Consider the following 15,581-nt stretch of genomic DNA (forward strand, 5'->3'; position numbering starts at 1 on the left):
AAAGGGAAGAATTACTGAAGGTCAGTACAATCCTGCAATAATCCTGACAAAAGATTGGTCACTGTAAATTACTTAATAATGAATTATGGCAGTTCTATAAGTGTACCTATGTCTGCCTTTTCTCTTTAGGAGTGCAGCCTCATTTTTCCCTTAGGAGCATGAGCTTTTCCATTACAGAAAATGCCTTCATTTTTAAAAGCTAGTTTAATTTAGTAATACCATGATGTTACTGTCATTTTTAATGGTGAAGGTGCAGGGTTTGGGTTGGTTTGTTTGTATATAGCCTGGGCTATACCACTTTAAAGTCAAAAGCGGGAGAAAACGATCAGTGTAGTTGTACATGTGTTAGGGTGTTGTCTGTAGAGTGGGTGGATGGGAGGGGATGCAGTGCCAGAAGGGAACATTAGGGGTATTTTCCTAGCATTTTTTTCCACAGATAACGCTCACATGAAGTTTAGCAGTAACACGCTATTGCCTTTCACCAAGTTGCCATACACACGCCCTTTAGATGAGGCCAGGAATTTTTTAAACCAGTTTTTGTAACTTTGGATTGTTTTCAACAACTTGGAATTCTTCAGCTGTTTTTTGTCCACTCTTCTTTAACAGTTCATTTTGTCTGTTCACCCAAAGAAAGGGTTTAAATGCATCTTATCTCTATAAACTTGAATTATGTTTAGAGAAATTAGGTGGTGAGAACAGCACAGAGCAGTTGAAAAGGGATGGTAAGTCACTGCATTTTGGGATAGTGTGACTATTATGTTTGTTAGGAGCTGTTTGCCACTCACAGCAGGCTAACTGCCAGGGACTGCTTTATCACTGCTTATGCTCATAAGATAATTCTTTAAAAATAGCCCTAATGTTTACTTTGGTTTTGAGTAAGGAAGGGTCTTTTAATTGTCATTCTGAAGCTCTTCTCTCTAATCCTAAAGGCCAGGAGGTGCTGTGTTGGGTTTTTTTTGTTGTGGGGTTTGGTTTTTTTTTTTTTGAAGTGGGCAAGTCAAATGGTTTTGTCACATTGAAACCTTTGCAGCATGTCTTGTCCAGTGCCCTGGTGGCAGTTCTAGGGTAGTTACCATGCAAGCATACAGGGACTCTGAAGGTTTTGCTGTTATGTGCCTGTGTGTCCTTCCTTGCAGCATATAAGCAGGAAAATGGCAGTTCTCCAGATGCTACAAGGGACTCGAGCCCTGTTACTAAGAGGAGCGGCTGGCAGCTTGTGTTGTACAGAAACGAACTTGCCCTGCCTGGTGGAGTTCTGCCAGCCACTGCTCAGACAAGGCTTATCCCCAGGCTCTGTTGTGGGAAGAAGGAGTGGAGCGTTGTACCTAGGAGCTGTGGCCCTAGGGAAATGCTGGATTACTGCACTGGTTGTTCCTGCATAGCTGTTTCTGGGAAAGCTCTCTTCAAAAGTGAAAGCCAAGTCAAGAGCTTGTTCAGCACACTGGAGTGGGGCTCTTTGCTCAGGCCCACCAAGGCAGGACGCAGCCTCTTTGGGTTATGACCAGAGAACTGGATGTTTCCCAATTTTCCAAGGGCTTCCTTCCCACTGTAGTACTGTGTCTCCTCCTCCTCCTCGTCCCTGGAGCCAGTCTTGTTCTGAATCAAGTATCTGTCAAAAAACGAAAAAAGCTTTCCAAATTATTTAAAAATACAAACCTGTAGGCTCATGTTGTTAGGACTCACACTTCCCTTTTTAGGGTCTAAGGTTCAGCTGATACCTGCAGCTGATAATCATACACACTTGAAAGGGTATGGCAACAGTTCTTCCTCCAGTCATCAGTGCTGCATCCTAGGAATGAGATGCTCATTCACTTTCATTGCAGTGCCTACCCAGATACTACAACCAAAAAAACAGTAATTCTGCACACATTTGTATATCCTTCTCTCACCTCTTGTGAGGTAACTTTTTAAAAAAAGAAGTTCTAGTATTTTTTGTTTTGGCATCTCAATAGTTACATTTTCAGCAGATTCATGAAACAGAAAAATGAGTGAACTCAGGTGATCATTACAGGGCTTTGAATTTCTTGCTCAGAACTGAACTGCCAACTGTAGGTTATTTCTAGAAAGGTTTTTAAAATCACAGTTAACTGTTTACTAATATCAACATGAAAATTTTGAAAATCAAACAAGAAAGTGTTACAGCTGCAAAAGAAACAAGTATGTTCAAAAGACTTTCATATGAACTCAGTGATCCCAAACATCTCAGTACATTCAGCATCATAAATTCAGCTGTAGTCACAGTAAAATGGAGAATACAATAGTGAAATTTCCATTCCATTCACAGAAATTTCATAAAGGATGAAATTCATCAACAGAACCAGTCATAAGCCATTGAGTGGTTTTGCACAGCAAAACAGTACATTGCAGTATAATTCTTACATCAAAATTTCTTTGCTTTCAGCTACATTTAGATGGTGCTTAAATAAAATAATCACAACAAAGAAATGTCTTAGTTGTGCTGCATTTGAGTGCAACCTTTAGATTATCACTTAATAAAATAGATGATTTAAATTTCAGATTTACACTGGCAATGATTATTATGATTTAGAGGAGGAAGGACAGAGATCTTTGCTAGGCGTTAGCTAGCTGGAGTCCATTCCTTGGTCTTCTGCTTCTGGCTCAGGGGGATACAATTCGTCCAAAATCAGCTCTGCAACAACAACAACAAAACCATGTTTCAGAGAGTCATTTTTCTACTTGATATAGTATAATTAGAGCTGGTATCTGTTTGCATTTTAAAACATACTGACTGTAGAAGGCTACAGCAAATATCCTTTTTCAAGATTCAGTGCAAACAGGTCTTTAGATACGTGTTTTGTCATACAAACTTCTTCCCCTCCTTTCTTTGATACCTTTTTAGGCATTAATGGAGAGAACTATCTTGGACAGTCAATTAAATTTAGCTATTAGTGGAAAAACAGTAAAGGGCACTTAGTTATCTTACAGCTAGTTCTTACTACTTGTTAAGTTTAAAACCTCAGTTTTGTTAACTAATTTTAAAAAGCCACTAGACAAAAGCATAGTATTTTGTGTTTTAAAGGACGAAGCTGAATGCTAACTACGGGTTTGCAAGTGCACATGTGCACCACCATCCCCAAAAGCACAAGCCCTTGCACTGTTACGTACACCAACAAGGAAGGATTTATCGCTCTGGCTCTGAGTAAGACCAGATGCCTTGTCTGATACCTTGTAGCAAACCACATACTGACATAGGAGCACAATCTTCACATCAGCTCTACAACATGCATATAAGTAATGCCAGGAGTGAACGAAGAAATGGCATCAAGGTACAAGGAGGAGAGGCAATTCCATGAGATCAGCTCTCTCTAGGAAATGGACACCAAAAGTGTGCAAAGCAAGAGGCAAGTCCTGATGGACATGGGCTAGAGAAGCTTTTGGGGTAATGGAGGAAGGTTGGGGGTAGAAGAGGGAAGAGGAAGAAGAAAGAGATGTTAAGGATTGCAGGGGGGGGAAAAAACCCATAATTGCAGAGAGAAGCTGTAATGCTAGTTGGAGACTTGGAATAATGGTTTGGGTTTGTTTTTTTTTTTTTAAATAAGGTAACATATAGTGCAGATTGTTCTACTAAAGAGAACTGGAGTATAGGATTTTGTTTGATCAGATAGTAGGGGCATATTTCTATGGAGAGAAAAACAAGATAAAACTATTAAAGAAGACTAGTAAGAGTAGTGATTCAGTATAATGAAGTTTGAGAAGCACTAGACTATGGCCTGCCTTCAGAGGTCTGAGCAACAACCATCCGTGGTATTTGGTAGGGGGTGCTTGTTAAATGAAGAAAGGGACAGAAGTGGAATTTCCATTTCTACAGCATGGAAAAAAGCCAGAGTTATCATTTGACTGGTTTTACCTTCACAGGCACTCAATTTTTGAGTCTTTTTGAGAATGGCTCTTATGCTTGGCATGGCTTGGTCATATTGATGGAGAACTTCCAAATAGTGTTCATGAAACAGTTTATCTTTCTGAGATAGGCTGTGTAAGAGTAAAACAGCGTCCCGTAAGAACTGAATAATTTGTTCCTTATATGCACACAAGCTGTTCTCTGATCTTCTAATCTTCATCCACTGTCTATGTAACATTATAATTAGTGCCTTAACCACCTGCGAGAGGAAAAAAAGTGCCTCAGTACACAAAGTAAAATTATAGTAGTGGAAAACTTATTTCTTTATGAACTTTACTGATTAATCTCTTCAAATTTCAGAGTAGTTTCTAGCAAGCAAAAGTAAGCTTCCTAGAAGGTGGCATCCTTTGAAGTACGGTACACTTCTGTTTCATTGTAACTAAAAAAAGGGGCAAAAAGCTATTTCAGCATTGTTAGGGGTACCTTTCAGTTCTCAGGAGATTAAACGCAGCCACTGGAGTGACGTACCTCGAGATTACATTGGCAGTCTGTGACAGGCAATAAAACCGCGGGACTGGAACAGCGCATACACCTTGTCAGGAGTCTAACTGTCTATTATAAAAACACACAGATTGCATTATAATGAGTACTAGGGTTCTGCAGAATTATTAAACAATTAAGCTGCAAATAAAGGGAGGTACAAATGCATTTCATTACTAGTTTCGAACATTATTCTTTTTTTCTTAACAGTTGATCTTTCCTACCCCCAAAAATTCTTAGTTTTTTCCCTGTTAAACTTTACAGACATAGAATTTGCCTTGCACAGAACCTTTTTCAACTTTCTGATGAGAAAGGCTAACGAGGTGCAGTGGGCCTTAATTCACTGCATACAAATAATATGTTTACGCTTAATATAACAATGTGGGTAGAGGAATAATGAAAATGGTTCAAAATTCTTTCAAGTGAGAGCAGAAGTGAAACAAAATGGTAGAACCTCCAACAAGTCACCACTGTCAGTACAGACAATACAAATTAAACTCAAAAGCTATTCTTCCTGTGTATAATCATGACTATTATACAGCAAGCTAGTATTTCCAGTGAAGAGAATGAATATAGTCCTAAATCACTAAAGACTGCCTTTTGTATATAATAACTCACAAGACACAGTTCAGAAGCAATTAATACAATCAAAACAAATCATAGATCCTGCTTCCTTTTACTCCTCTATCGATCTAAAAGCAAAATAAGGCTTAGTCTTGACCATTTACAGCCATCCTAGGATCCTTCTTGCTTTTTGAGTGACTTAACTACTTCTGCTATGACTGACTGTTCTCTTTAAGAATAGTTACTGATTCAGTTTCAAGCAGCTACTCTTAAAAATCGATGTAATCCCTTACTGCATGCCAATACTTTCAGTGTTCGTTCTGTCTCAGCTGGAGAAAGAACTTGTTTTTGAACAATTTGTGCATTGCCCTGCTCCTCCCACTCCCCCAGCTGGAAATAGCAGGAAAAAGCATATGAACAAACAGCTGTGGTTACCTCTTGTTCCAGCTGAAGCCAAAGCATTTCAGATGCTGATTTATCTGGCCTTGATGTAATATACATGTACAGTGCAAGAAGGCGGCAGGTGTCTGAAACAGAGATAACTTTGTTCTTTTCCCAACTAATCAATTGTTTATGACAAAAATGAGTTTTGTCACACAAGAAAACATTTCAGAAAATATGTGGAGTGCTATCCTGTGACCCCTGATACAGGCTCAACTTCTTGCTTTACTTCAGACATCTTAAGCAGTGCTGACGAAACTAGTATCCCTAAACTTTTTATATGTTTGTGGTAATACTGTCCTACTTCATTCATAAGGAACTAGACAAAGAATATTTGTCATGCAGAGTACTGGAATCCCTAAACTCAACAGTGTCATGAGCACAGATAAATTAGATGTCAACTCCTCAAAAGCCCTTTTTTCCTCATCAACCTTTAATATAATAAGCATTCATCTGCAAAGTAGTTTTAAAAATCCACATGGGTATCAAAAGCACCGTATGTAGACAGATACCACAAGACAAAATACTGTTCAAGCAATAACTGAAACGCTGCCCTAGAAAACACGTTTTCAGGTAATATAGCAGGCTTTTTGCCTTTTGGGGTTTTAACACCTTGGAGCAAGGCCTGTTTGCATTACTTTTAGTCATATTAACTAACATTCAACTGATAACAGTTCTCTGTGTTATGCAGTCTTTTACCTGAACGAGAACAAAGCTGAGCAACCAACATGTGGTGTTGAGCAAGAATAGACAACAGTCTCACGGTCAAAAGGACAGCAGGCAAAGGGGTCTCTGGACACAGACAACGGAGCAGTATCTGGCTACTCAGTAAGTGCTGAAAACTTCAAAAGAAAAATCCGAGTTAGAAATGGGAAATGCACTGACAAGTTGAAAATACACTATTTCTTGTACACAGCATCATCATCAGTGCCTTTTTAGCCATTCAAAACATACCTGATCTCTACTTCAGTGTCATAAATACAAGGTATACTGAAAAACATATTCTGTTACATTTGGCAGTAGGTCTGCAATTTACTATGGTTGTGTATATTAGACCATGAGCAAACAAACTGTCTCGCTTTTGAGAGTGGCATTTTATGTACCAGAAGGAGACCCTGTGCTTTCATTCTTTACGCGTCTCACAGCAATTGCAAAAAACCCAAAATGAATGTTATAGATACTCTGATCAACTGCATATGGGCCTTAAGAAGTTTTCTTTCAAGTGACAGGTATGCAATGAGGCAACAGCATCTGCTTCATATAAACATCCTAAGAAAATCTTGTTATTGATCAGGGGCAATTACCACATTCATTACCAGCCAAGGCTGCTTCTCAAAGGTCATCTGAGAAATGTGATATTCTTCCATACATGTCAAAACTTCTACTGTCATCTGCACAAATTAGTCTCAATAGAGAATGAAAACTGCTAAACAACAGAATCTGAAATAATTTTAAAGCTGTTACTGACTTACTTCATTAGCAAGTCCATTGTTGAGTTTTCAGCTAATTTCACCAAAACTTTTAGGCTTTGGTTCAGTATACTATCATCCTGGGAGCCTCTTGTAGCAGAAAAAGCTAAAACCTGAAGCAGCTTTTTAAACAAAGAATGTTGAGCTCGATCACTATTGGGAGCATCCTGTGGAGCTACAGGCAGCCCTCCTTGTGTCCTGGTATCTTCTTTATTATCACACTGATTATCACATAACACATTGTTGTCCATCTTGGAAACCTGTTCATCTCCAACAGCAGAACTTTTTTCCACTTCAGTAGATAGCAGTGTGTGGACAACATCCCAGCTATAAAATGCCAAATAATAAAGAATACCCAGTGATATAACTGTAGTTTCTTCAAGAGACAACCTGAAGTCCTCCTTACTTGACACCATATTTGTGTTGGTTCTGGAAGGAACAGCTGAATGGTTTCCACAAGAACCATTTACTGACTTGTCCGCCAATTGTACTGCTTGACAGTATGCACCAATATGGTGTTCTACCAAGGGCAAGAGATGCACGGCGCCTCGGATCTTGCAGCGTGTGAGGTGCAAGAACTCTCTCCTGCTTTCTGTTGGGCTTTCTTCAGATAATCCTTCGTCCATAGCAATCAAGTTCAAGCCTGTTATTGCAAGTTTTTGAGCTTCTCTCAGGGATACAACAGGAGCAATTTCTTCTTGAGTTGTCCTGCTCCTGGGTAGTTGTGTGGACTTCCTGTCCAAATAAAATTAAAAGAAGGGAAATATTTCAAAAGAAGAGGCAGAGAACATAGTTGAAATTTGAGTTATCCATATTCTGAATCAAATAATAGAAAGGGTAGAGTAATAAGAGATGTCTGTTCCCGAAATAAAACGTAAATTGGGAAAAAAAAAATCCTACTCCTTGATAACTGCATGGAAGAGCAATTTCAAAGCATTCCTAGGTCTTGTGAAAGTAGTCAGAGCTCACAGTTGAGTAACTTCAGCGGCTCACTAGAAGACAATTGTCTGGAACTACATTTCAAACACTGGCTTCCCAGTTCCATGCTTTTGATAACCTGTCATATATTCTTATCTTCCCCTGGTGTTATTTGGTAGCTTCTGGGAAGAAGAAGTATCTGTACGTTACTGATCTGTAATGTGTAGGGGCCTTCAAAGGACTACAACAGCAATAAAAAATTATTTTCTTGGCCAGAGAGATGAGGGAGAGAGAGCCTTCAGCTATTAACTAGTCAAACTGCAGCTACAAAGGCCAAATGCACCACCTCTGCTTGCATAAATGGCAAGAGCAATGAGACATGAGCCTTGCTATGAACACACAAACCACAAGAATTACTAATAAAATAACATATCAGAAAAGCAAAGGTATTTCAGGAGCTACAGTCTAATTCTTTAAAGTGAAAAATGATTATAATTTATATCCAATATTCATATTTAAAATGCTTTACAGGTCACTATATCTTGGAAAATTGCACATAAATTGTACATAGTTTAGACTTTGAAGATATAAAGCCTACCATTCTTTTGATCACATTTTCTTCCCATTTAACTCATGATCATGTTTATATGCTTCCCTCATTGCAATACAAGTTTTATGTCCTTAAGTGGTTAACAATAGCAGCTGCTAACAGTCACTCCTGGGTTTTACATGTTTCTGTGCCTTCCCCTAACACATAATTAACCTAGTTTATGTGTTAGTGTTGTTCCACTGTTTAGTATCTACGATAATCAAAGATTAATAATCAAAGATGCAGAATGATGTTCCAAATTTTGCATTAAATGTTGTAAGCAAAACAGCATTTAACGCAAGGACTGAGCTATCCTACCTGAGTAAGCATTTCTTAGTAGAGAGAATGCCACTATACTAAGAACATGCCAGATGATACAGTTTAACAAAAACTAACACTTACGTATCCACATAGTCAGGCTGCAGTACAGCTCCAGGCAGAGTCTCGGAGTTACTGCTAAGAAGATGGCAGAGTCCTAGTAATGACCCAGGGACAATGGGCTGCTTCATCAGTGCATTTAGTAAGAGAGAACCTGAAAGGATACATAATTGTCTTTGGAGTAGCTTTACCATCAACTGCAACATCAACAACAACAAAAAATTAGTATTTCCAAAGATTGACCTTACTTATAGTGCTCTCAACTTCAAAATAATTTTTTCATTACAAATCCTTTTTCTCTACAAAAGAGCTCTTGTAGAGAATAATTCTCTAGAAGAGAATGATTTTCAGAAAAATGAATTTAAGATACAATTTAAATATTAACCAAATTATATTTAGAGATATTTTAATTAAAATCTGGTATCAGCAAAGTATCTTGAGCCAAATAATCATATATCCCAACTATCCTGATGACTTGCCCTCCACGTTCCAGTCCAGACATTAAAATTATGTGATGCAATTCTATTCTGAATCAGAAATAAAAATAGTACCCTGAAGACTTCCTGGTGCTGACTGTTGTAAATGTTGCTTTGTTGTTTTTAACTTCATTTAAAAAAAAACAGGTACATTTTTCCTGTTTTTATATCAGTTTACAGTAAAAAACATAATACATTAATACTGAAAGAGCCAGCCTTGTTATAAGATGCTTCTTGATCCATATTCTTCCATAAAGCAAAACCCAGGGAAACTTTTTTCTTAAATAGAGTAACAAGATAATAATATAATCTGCAATGTTTTACTGCAAAATCACAATATTCAAAGCAAAAAGCGACTAGCTGAACACCACTACTCTGTGCAGTGGCAATGTACGTAGCAGGCTCCTCAGCACAACGCTGCTTAGTAAAGGCACCTGAGCTGCTCCTCAGGAGGGCTCACTACTTCTGTATTAACAGAATTAAGTTACCTTGTGTGTTCCGTTTATGTACAGAGTTGTAGGAACCGTTTTTTCCCATTGCTTCATGCTTCACGGATAAAACTTCAGAATGGGTTATCTTACTGTCTAAAACAAACAGTAATTATGAGTCTAATATGAGAACTACATTGCTTAAATATCTGTACCTATCCTTTAACGCATTCAGTTAGCCATAGCTGTTTTATATTAAGTAAACAGACAGTAGAACAGTAAAAAAATTTGTCCTGTATAACTCAGATATGTCAAAAATAGTTAAGAGCTGCGATGCAAGTAGAATTGCTCCCCAAAATAAATAAGTGAATAAAATTTCACTTTTACTGTCAGATATTCCACAGATTGTTCTGTGCTATTGCTCTCAAAACCTTAAGTTGAATTCTCACTACTAGCAGAGATTTACATGACTACATTAGTTAAAAATCAACATAAAATTCTAAAAAAAAAAAAATATATATATTTGAGCATTTCATGATCCTTCAGTCACCTATATATGCCACAATTACTAACCAAACCAAAGCCAAAAGCCTTGTGGGGTCCAGAAGACAAATAATCAAGTGTGACTTTCAAACAAACAGGAGTATTGGGTGTTGTTACCATAACAAACAGGGGCCTGAATAAATACCAATGCTAATGCTTTAAGGCTACTGCCTTTTTCTTTTTGATGGAGTTCATACTGCCCATGCAGTTTCAGATTGAATACTGTAACTGACAGTAACATCTCAGATTTTTCATGACTCTTCCTGTAAGGATTAGTTGATGATATCCAAATTTCTTCCATTCATTATTTCCTATTGGAAACACAGCAGTCAGCTGCTATTTAGAAAACACCATTTTTGTTTTGTATTATAGCAATGTTCAAATACATGCATATATTCATTTCCTGAGCTTTACTCAATGAATTTCAAGATACAATTTTGTGAGAATTACTGCCCTACACTTAAAAGAGGGAATGAGTCAACTGTTCCAGTTGTTTCTTTCAATACGGCTAAATATGTACCCTTTAAAATAAAATCCCCAAAAAGGTTAGCTTTAAAGCCAAAACCACAGGAATACAAAAAATGCATTAGCTGACTAGCAGACCGATGGAAGAAATAGGCAAGTTATTTCCTGTTCTTCTTCATTCAATGAGAAAGGCAGATTAACAATTTGGATATTTTAGTTCATCACATAATAAATGAAAGTTTTTCATTACGGCCAGCAGCCACTTCATCATTGACATCTTGGCATCTGGTAGACAGGCATTACCAAGGTGTGAATTAAAATGATCTTGATACAAATTTCTGTCGTAGCTATTTAAAGCCAACTGGTATAAAATGAAAGAAATTTAAGCAAAACCAAAATAAAACATTTGATTTTCTCTACAGGGAACTTACCGAAACTGTTCAGTCACACAGTACAACAATCCTTATCTAAGGCAGAATGTTCGTATGCAGCTAAAAATGTTGCAAGTTGTACACGGGTTTACCTTCTTTGATTGAAGCAGTCGGGGCAATCAAATTTCCTGAAGAACATGATGGTCTAGTGGACATTTCAGCATTGAAAGATTCCTTTGTAGGAAAAGATTTTTTTCCAGGCTGTGGGGAACATCCTTCTGATTTCACTTGTATTGCAAAATTCTTTTTCGGGCTAAAATAAAAATCAAACACTTAGAAGAATCGGTATTTCTTTTGTAATTATTTTATTAAACAATAAATGAGGATCTATTTAAACTGTTGTTTTAAAGGTACTTCACTATAAACTCTTTGCATTTCTGTCACAGATACAAGGAAGGCTCTTTTTGAGAGAATTCCGTAGAGGTTAACAGACTTCTTTTGGTTGTATTTTTTCAAGAAAACAGAGCTATGAGTTATATGGAGAAAGAAAACCTCTTTACCTGTTTAAGCACATACACTGTAAAAAGGAACACAAACTCATTTTCCAAAACTCCTACCTTGGCGTTAAAACTGTCTGAGTAACATGTTTGCTTCTTTCACAGTTCTGAAGTCGCGTTCTTAATTCATTCATTTCTGCATCTTTGAACTGCAACTCTGACTGTAATGACAGTAACTGAAAGAGGAATTAAAAAGACAGTTTTACTGTTACAGAATAATTCAGTGGGGCTGTAACTGCAGAGCAACTACAATTACCATAAGGTTTCAAGATTACAGTCTACTTACTGTGACCTCTGCTTAAGATCTCCGTTTTTATGTATGCTAGTCCCATTAACAGTGTCTTAGAACCAAGTGCCAAAAGTTCAGGGAAGAAGCATATGACTTAAGACAGACCAAGTGCCACGCAGAGCGTGACTAACAGCAGAGGAAACAGGACAAAAGCAGCCACTGCCCTCTTCAGGGCTTTCAGAAAGATGACTGCAACAGGAATAGCAATCTGATCAGAGTCATAAAGCACGTTCTGTCACTTTTTTCCATTTTCAAATACATTCCGATTTTAATGTTCTTGGGATTGCCTGAAAGAAAGCACCAAGTAAATGAAAACCGCTACCACTGGAATTTTACTCTTTTATTTTGGCAGAAGAAAACCCTCAGCCAGTTCTTACAAATGCTTTCTTCTAGGTAAGAAAATAAAAGCATACGTAGTTTGGAAATTTCACACATGTTCTTCCTTTGACTAGATGGTCTGTGACATCATTAAGTCATAAATTTAGCTTCTGCATGTGACATGCAGGAAACTGACACAGTTACAAACCTTTTTGGAGAACTCTTTTTCTTTTTCGTTGAGGGTCTGAGATTTTTGCTGTTCCAACAGCATGTATGATCTTTTCTGTTCCTCCATAGCATACTCCATCTGCTGCATTGAGTCACGCAAAATTTTAATTTCTCCATTTTTAGTAAGAATTTCATCCTGCATTTCTTTCAGCTGCGAACAGATGAATCCATGAAAGGATGTATATAACCAGAAGTATGTATTTATATCATTACGTGGTTGAAAAGTAGGTATATTTATACTTTCTAGGGAGTAAAGTTGCTTCTGTAACCCAGTTCAGAAATTCTGCAATGTTGCTTCTAATATTTTTCTGATTAAATCAGGCTCAGCTACTGTATAATTTTAACAGAATCATAAAATGACAGTATGTATTCATATACCGTCCTGGTATCTCTCAGAGACCATTTTTCTCTTCCCCCTTCTCTGTGATTATGTTCTTTCTTTGAAAAGTATTCTAGTCACACACATTGTTAATTTATTCATTGTTTGGATGATAACGATAATTTAATTACAGTATTTCATCTAGCACAGCAGCCAACAAGCATGCTCTGCAAAGACAAGCTGCCACCCCCAGACAGTCTCTTCACAACATAGATAGGCTCAAATACTCTCTGAACAGCCATCACCACTCAGAGACAAGACTTTGGAGAGATAATAGAATAAATTATTCAGAAAAGCATGGAGAAAAAAGCAGAAAGACATGTGTATACCACTATGTAAAATTATGGTTTAGTCCCATGTTGAATGTGGTATACAGGTAGGAGCTTCCTCAATAAAGAAGGATATTATAGAACCGGAGAAGATTCAGAGAACAAAAGTAAGGGTGATGAGAGAAAGGTAACTAGGGTAGAACCCTCCCATCTGGGAGAAAGCACAGCTGTGAGGAAGCAAAGGTCTATCAAGGTGTGAGTGCTGTGCACAAGTTATTCCGCGTTTGCTGCCTCTCGGAACAGCCAAGACCCATCCACTGAAAATCACTAGGTGCAAAGTTCAAAATGAAATCAAAGAAGAAATTTCCTGACACAATGTGTTAAGCTGTGGACCTCCTTCACACTAAAAAGTATCAAAGAACGACGACGCAAGCATTAAAAAAAATACACTAAAGAATATTAAATACACATGTACTATTTCTGGATCAGGAAGTACCTACATGAAATGTTACCAGAGGCTAAAAGAATATTCTGGTAAAATATCACCATAAACTTCCTCAGGTCTTACATTCTTCCTAAGCTGTCTGCCAAAGAAAGGATGGCCTTGGCATGGGCATTTGTATCTTCTTACTATTCCACCTTTTTCTTCCCTGTTGTATCTTTCCATAAGGGATTATCAGAAAGTAAAGTAACACAATACAACTTAAATATCACTTTACTTTCTCAAATCTTGAAGTTGGACAAAACAACTCTTGCTGACTAGCTGACAGGACGGAGGAGGATGGATTTGACAGGAAACGAGTAAAACTGACAAATTAGCACTTGTTAATCAAGAAATAAAATATTGCTCTCAATATTACGAGAGCTGTTTCTAGTATGACGCTTTTAATAGATCCATGGATTTAAAAGATTACTAATCAACTTGATTAGAATGAGATACTTGGAACTGAACTTATCCCACCTTTCAGCCCTATCAAAAAAATGTGATGTTTAGAGGAGAGGGGAAGATATTGCTAACCTTCTGTTTGATTTCTTCATGCCGTGTTTGCAGTACTTCAAACTGGAATGCGTCTCTCATCAGACTATCTTCTGTACTGCTTCCTGTTGCAGAGAAAAAGCCAAGATCCGTCCTGAAGCACGGATGATGCATGTGCATCACTGATGACTTAACATCAAGGTTTTGTTATTTGCCACTACGTACATCTGAATATCTTAATATTTATCCTGTCACTACAAACAGGGAAACTGCACACATCTAATCGCCACAGTCGCTTTTTTAGTGCTTGTGCATCAATCCTTCAAACAGAGAAGAAAACCCTCCCCTTAAACATTTCTACAATCTTAAAACAGTGAGATGAGCCACCGTAAGCGCAAGCATCTCCTCCAAGGTAATTTTAGTTAACGCACCCTGAACAAATAAAGGTTAACTGAAAACTTTTTGACCTGGAGAGATTACAAACGTTATCATTGCTAAAACCCACTTGGAGGATTTAAGCCCTGTGTACTTTAATTACGACAAACCCCTGGATCCTGTACGCTTTTTCAATGTAAAGCTGAAAATCAACTGTTAATATGAGACATATTATGCATTTAATAGTGAAAATTAATGGTTAGAAAAAAAAAAATCTGGTAGCCAACATGCATGATACTGTAAACGATACTTAGAGCACGTTAGAAGTTTATGAAATGCGTTTACTTAACACGTTTAACATGCAGTATCAGCGTGTTCCAGATATTTCTTCGAATTTTAGCTGGCTCTGGAACCCCCTGGCATACACCGTGGAGCTCTGACCGCCGGATCTGGCCATCAGAAGCCATTCCTGCAGGGATGACAAGCTTCCCAGACTGTTTAATGGCGCAGGGCGGCTTCAGGAACCCAGGCGTCAGCGACACCCGCATCGCCTTCGACCCGAGACCGGCCTGTCCCGGCGGACACCCACCCCTCGCACACCGTGGAGGAGAAACACCGCCGTTACCCTCCTGACACCGCCAAACCCCGCTGCGCCCCAACCACGCTCCCCCCCGGGGCGCCGCACGGGCACACCGACCTTTCAGCCTCCCCCCCGCAGCGGGGGCGCTGCCCCGGGGCAGCCCCGCGGCCGCCCGCCGCTCCGCGCCGCTCGGTCCGAAGGCGCCCCACGCGTGTTTCGGCGGGCCGGCCCGGGGCGCGGCGCCGCCCGCAGCCTCCTGCGACAGCGCCTGCGAAGCCAAGATGTCGATCTCCTCCAGGTCGTCCGCCGTGAAGTCGTCGTTGTCCCCGAAGGGGTCTCCCGGCCCCTCCTCGGGCCCAGCCGCCCCCGAGCTCTTGGGGCGCTTGTGGGGCGGGAAGCCGTTCTCCAGGGCCCCGCCGCCGCCTCCCGCCGCGGCCCCGGCCCAGCCGGCCCCGCACAGCGCCTGGCCGCTCCGCTTCCGCGGCCCGAGGGGGGGCTGCGCCGCCATGGCGGGGGGCGCTGGCGGCCTCCCCGGGGGGCTCAGGGGACGCACCGGGGCCGTGGGCGGG

At 39.4% G+C, this 15,581-nt stretch overlaps 1 protein-coding gene across 2 annotated transcripts; it reads right to left on the bottom strand.

Moving 5' to 3' along the window:
• Positions 1 to 236: 236 nt before the first annotated feature.
• ATRIP (ATR interacting protein) lies at positions 237 to 15,555 on the bottom strand. 2 transcript variants are annotated; one of them, XR_011049820.1, is made up of 14 exons: positions 15,130 to 15,555; positions 14,100 to 14,182; positions 12,414 to 12,584; positions 11,659 to 11,774; positions 11,194 to 11,354; positions 9,723 to 9,818; positions 8,783 to 8,912; positions 6,877 to 7,608; positions 6,104 to 6,246; positions 5,399 to 5,490; positions 4,388 to 4,471; positions 3,869 to 4,118; positions 1,719 to 2,650; positions 237 to 1,609 (listed from the first exon to the last, which is right to left on the bottom strand). XR_011049820.1 is itself a non-coding variant. In XM_068419865.1 (13 exons), exons 1-13 carry the CDS (start codon positions 15,518 to 15,520, stop codon positions 2,583 to 2,585), a joined length of 2,517 nt encoding a protein of 838 aa, XP_068275966.1. In that variant the 5' UTR covers positions 15,521 to 15,555; the 3' UTR covers positions 237 to 2,582. The 2 variants fall into 2 exon arrangements, 1 of the variants encoding a protein (XP_068275966.1); XM_068419865.1 differs by having other exon boundaries at positions 237 to 2,650.
• Between the last annotated feature and the right edge of the window lie 26 nt (positions 15,556 to 15,581).

This window comes from Nyctibius grandis, chromosome 29 (assembly GCF_013368605.1).
Source record: "Nyctibius grandis isolate bNycGra1 chromosome 29, bNycGra1.pri, whole genome shotgun sequence".
In the NCBI taxonomy this organism is placed as follows: Eukaryota; Metazoa; Chordata; class Aves; order Nyctibiiformes; family Nyctibiidae; genus Nyctibius; species Nyctibius grandis.

What these genes read in the sequence shown, in the direction of transcription:
- ATRIP (XM_068419865.1), bottom strand. Translation starts at nt 15,520, where the DNA reads ATGGCGGCGCAGCCCCCCCTCGGGCCGCGGAAGCGGAGCGGCCAGGCG. An exon ending in GACTGCTTCAATCAAAGAAG is followed by an intron (nt 9,819 to 11,193) that starts GTAAACCCGTGT and finishes TGTTTGTTTTAG; the next exon opens with ACAGTAAGATAACCCATTCT. An exon ending in TCAGCTTTGTTCTCGTTCAG is followed by an intron (nt 5,491 to 6,103) that starts GTAAAAGACTGC and finishes TCTCTGTTTCAG; the next exon opens with ACACCTGCCGCCTTCTTGCA.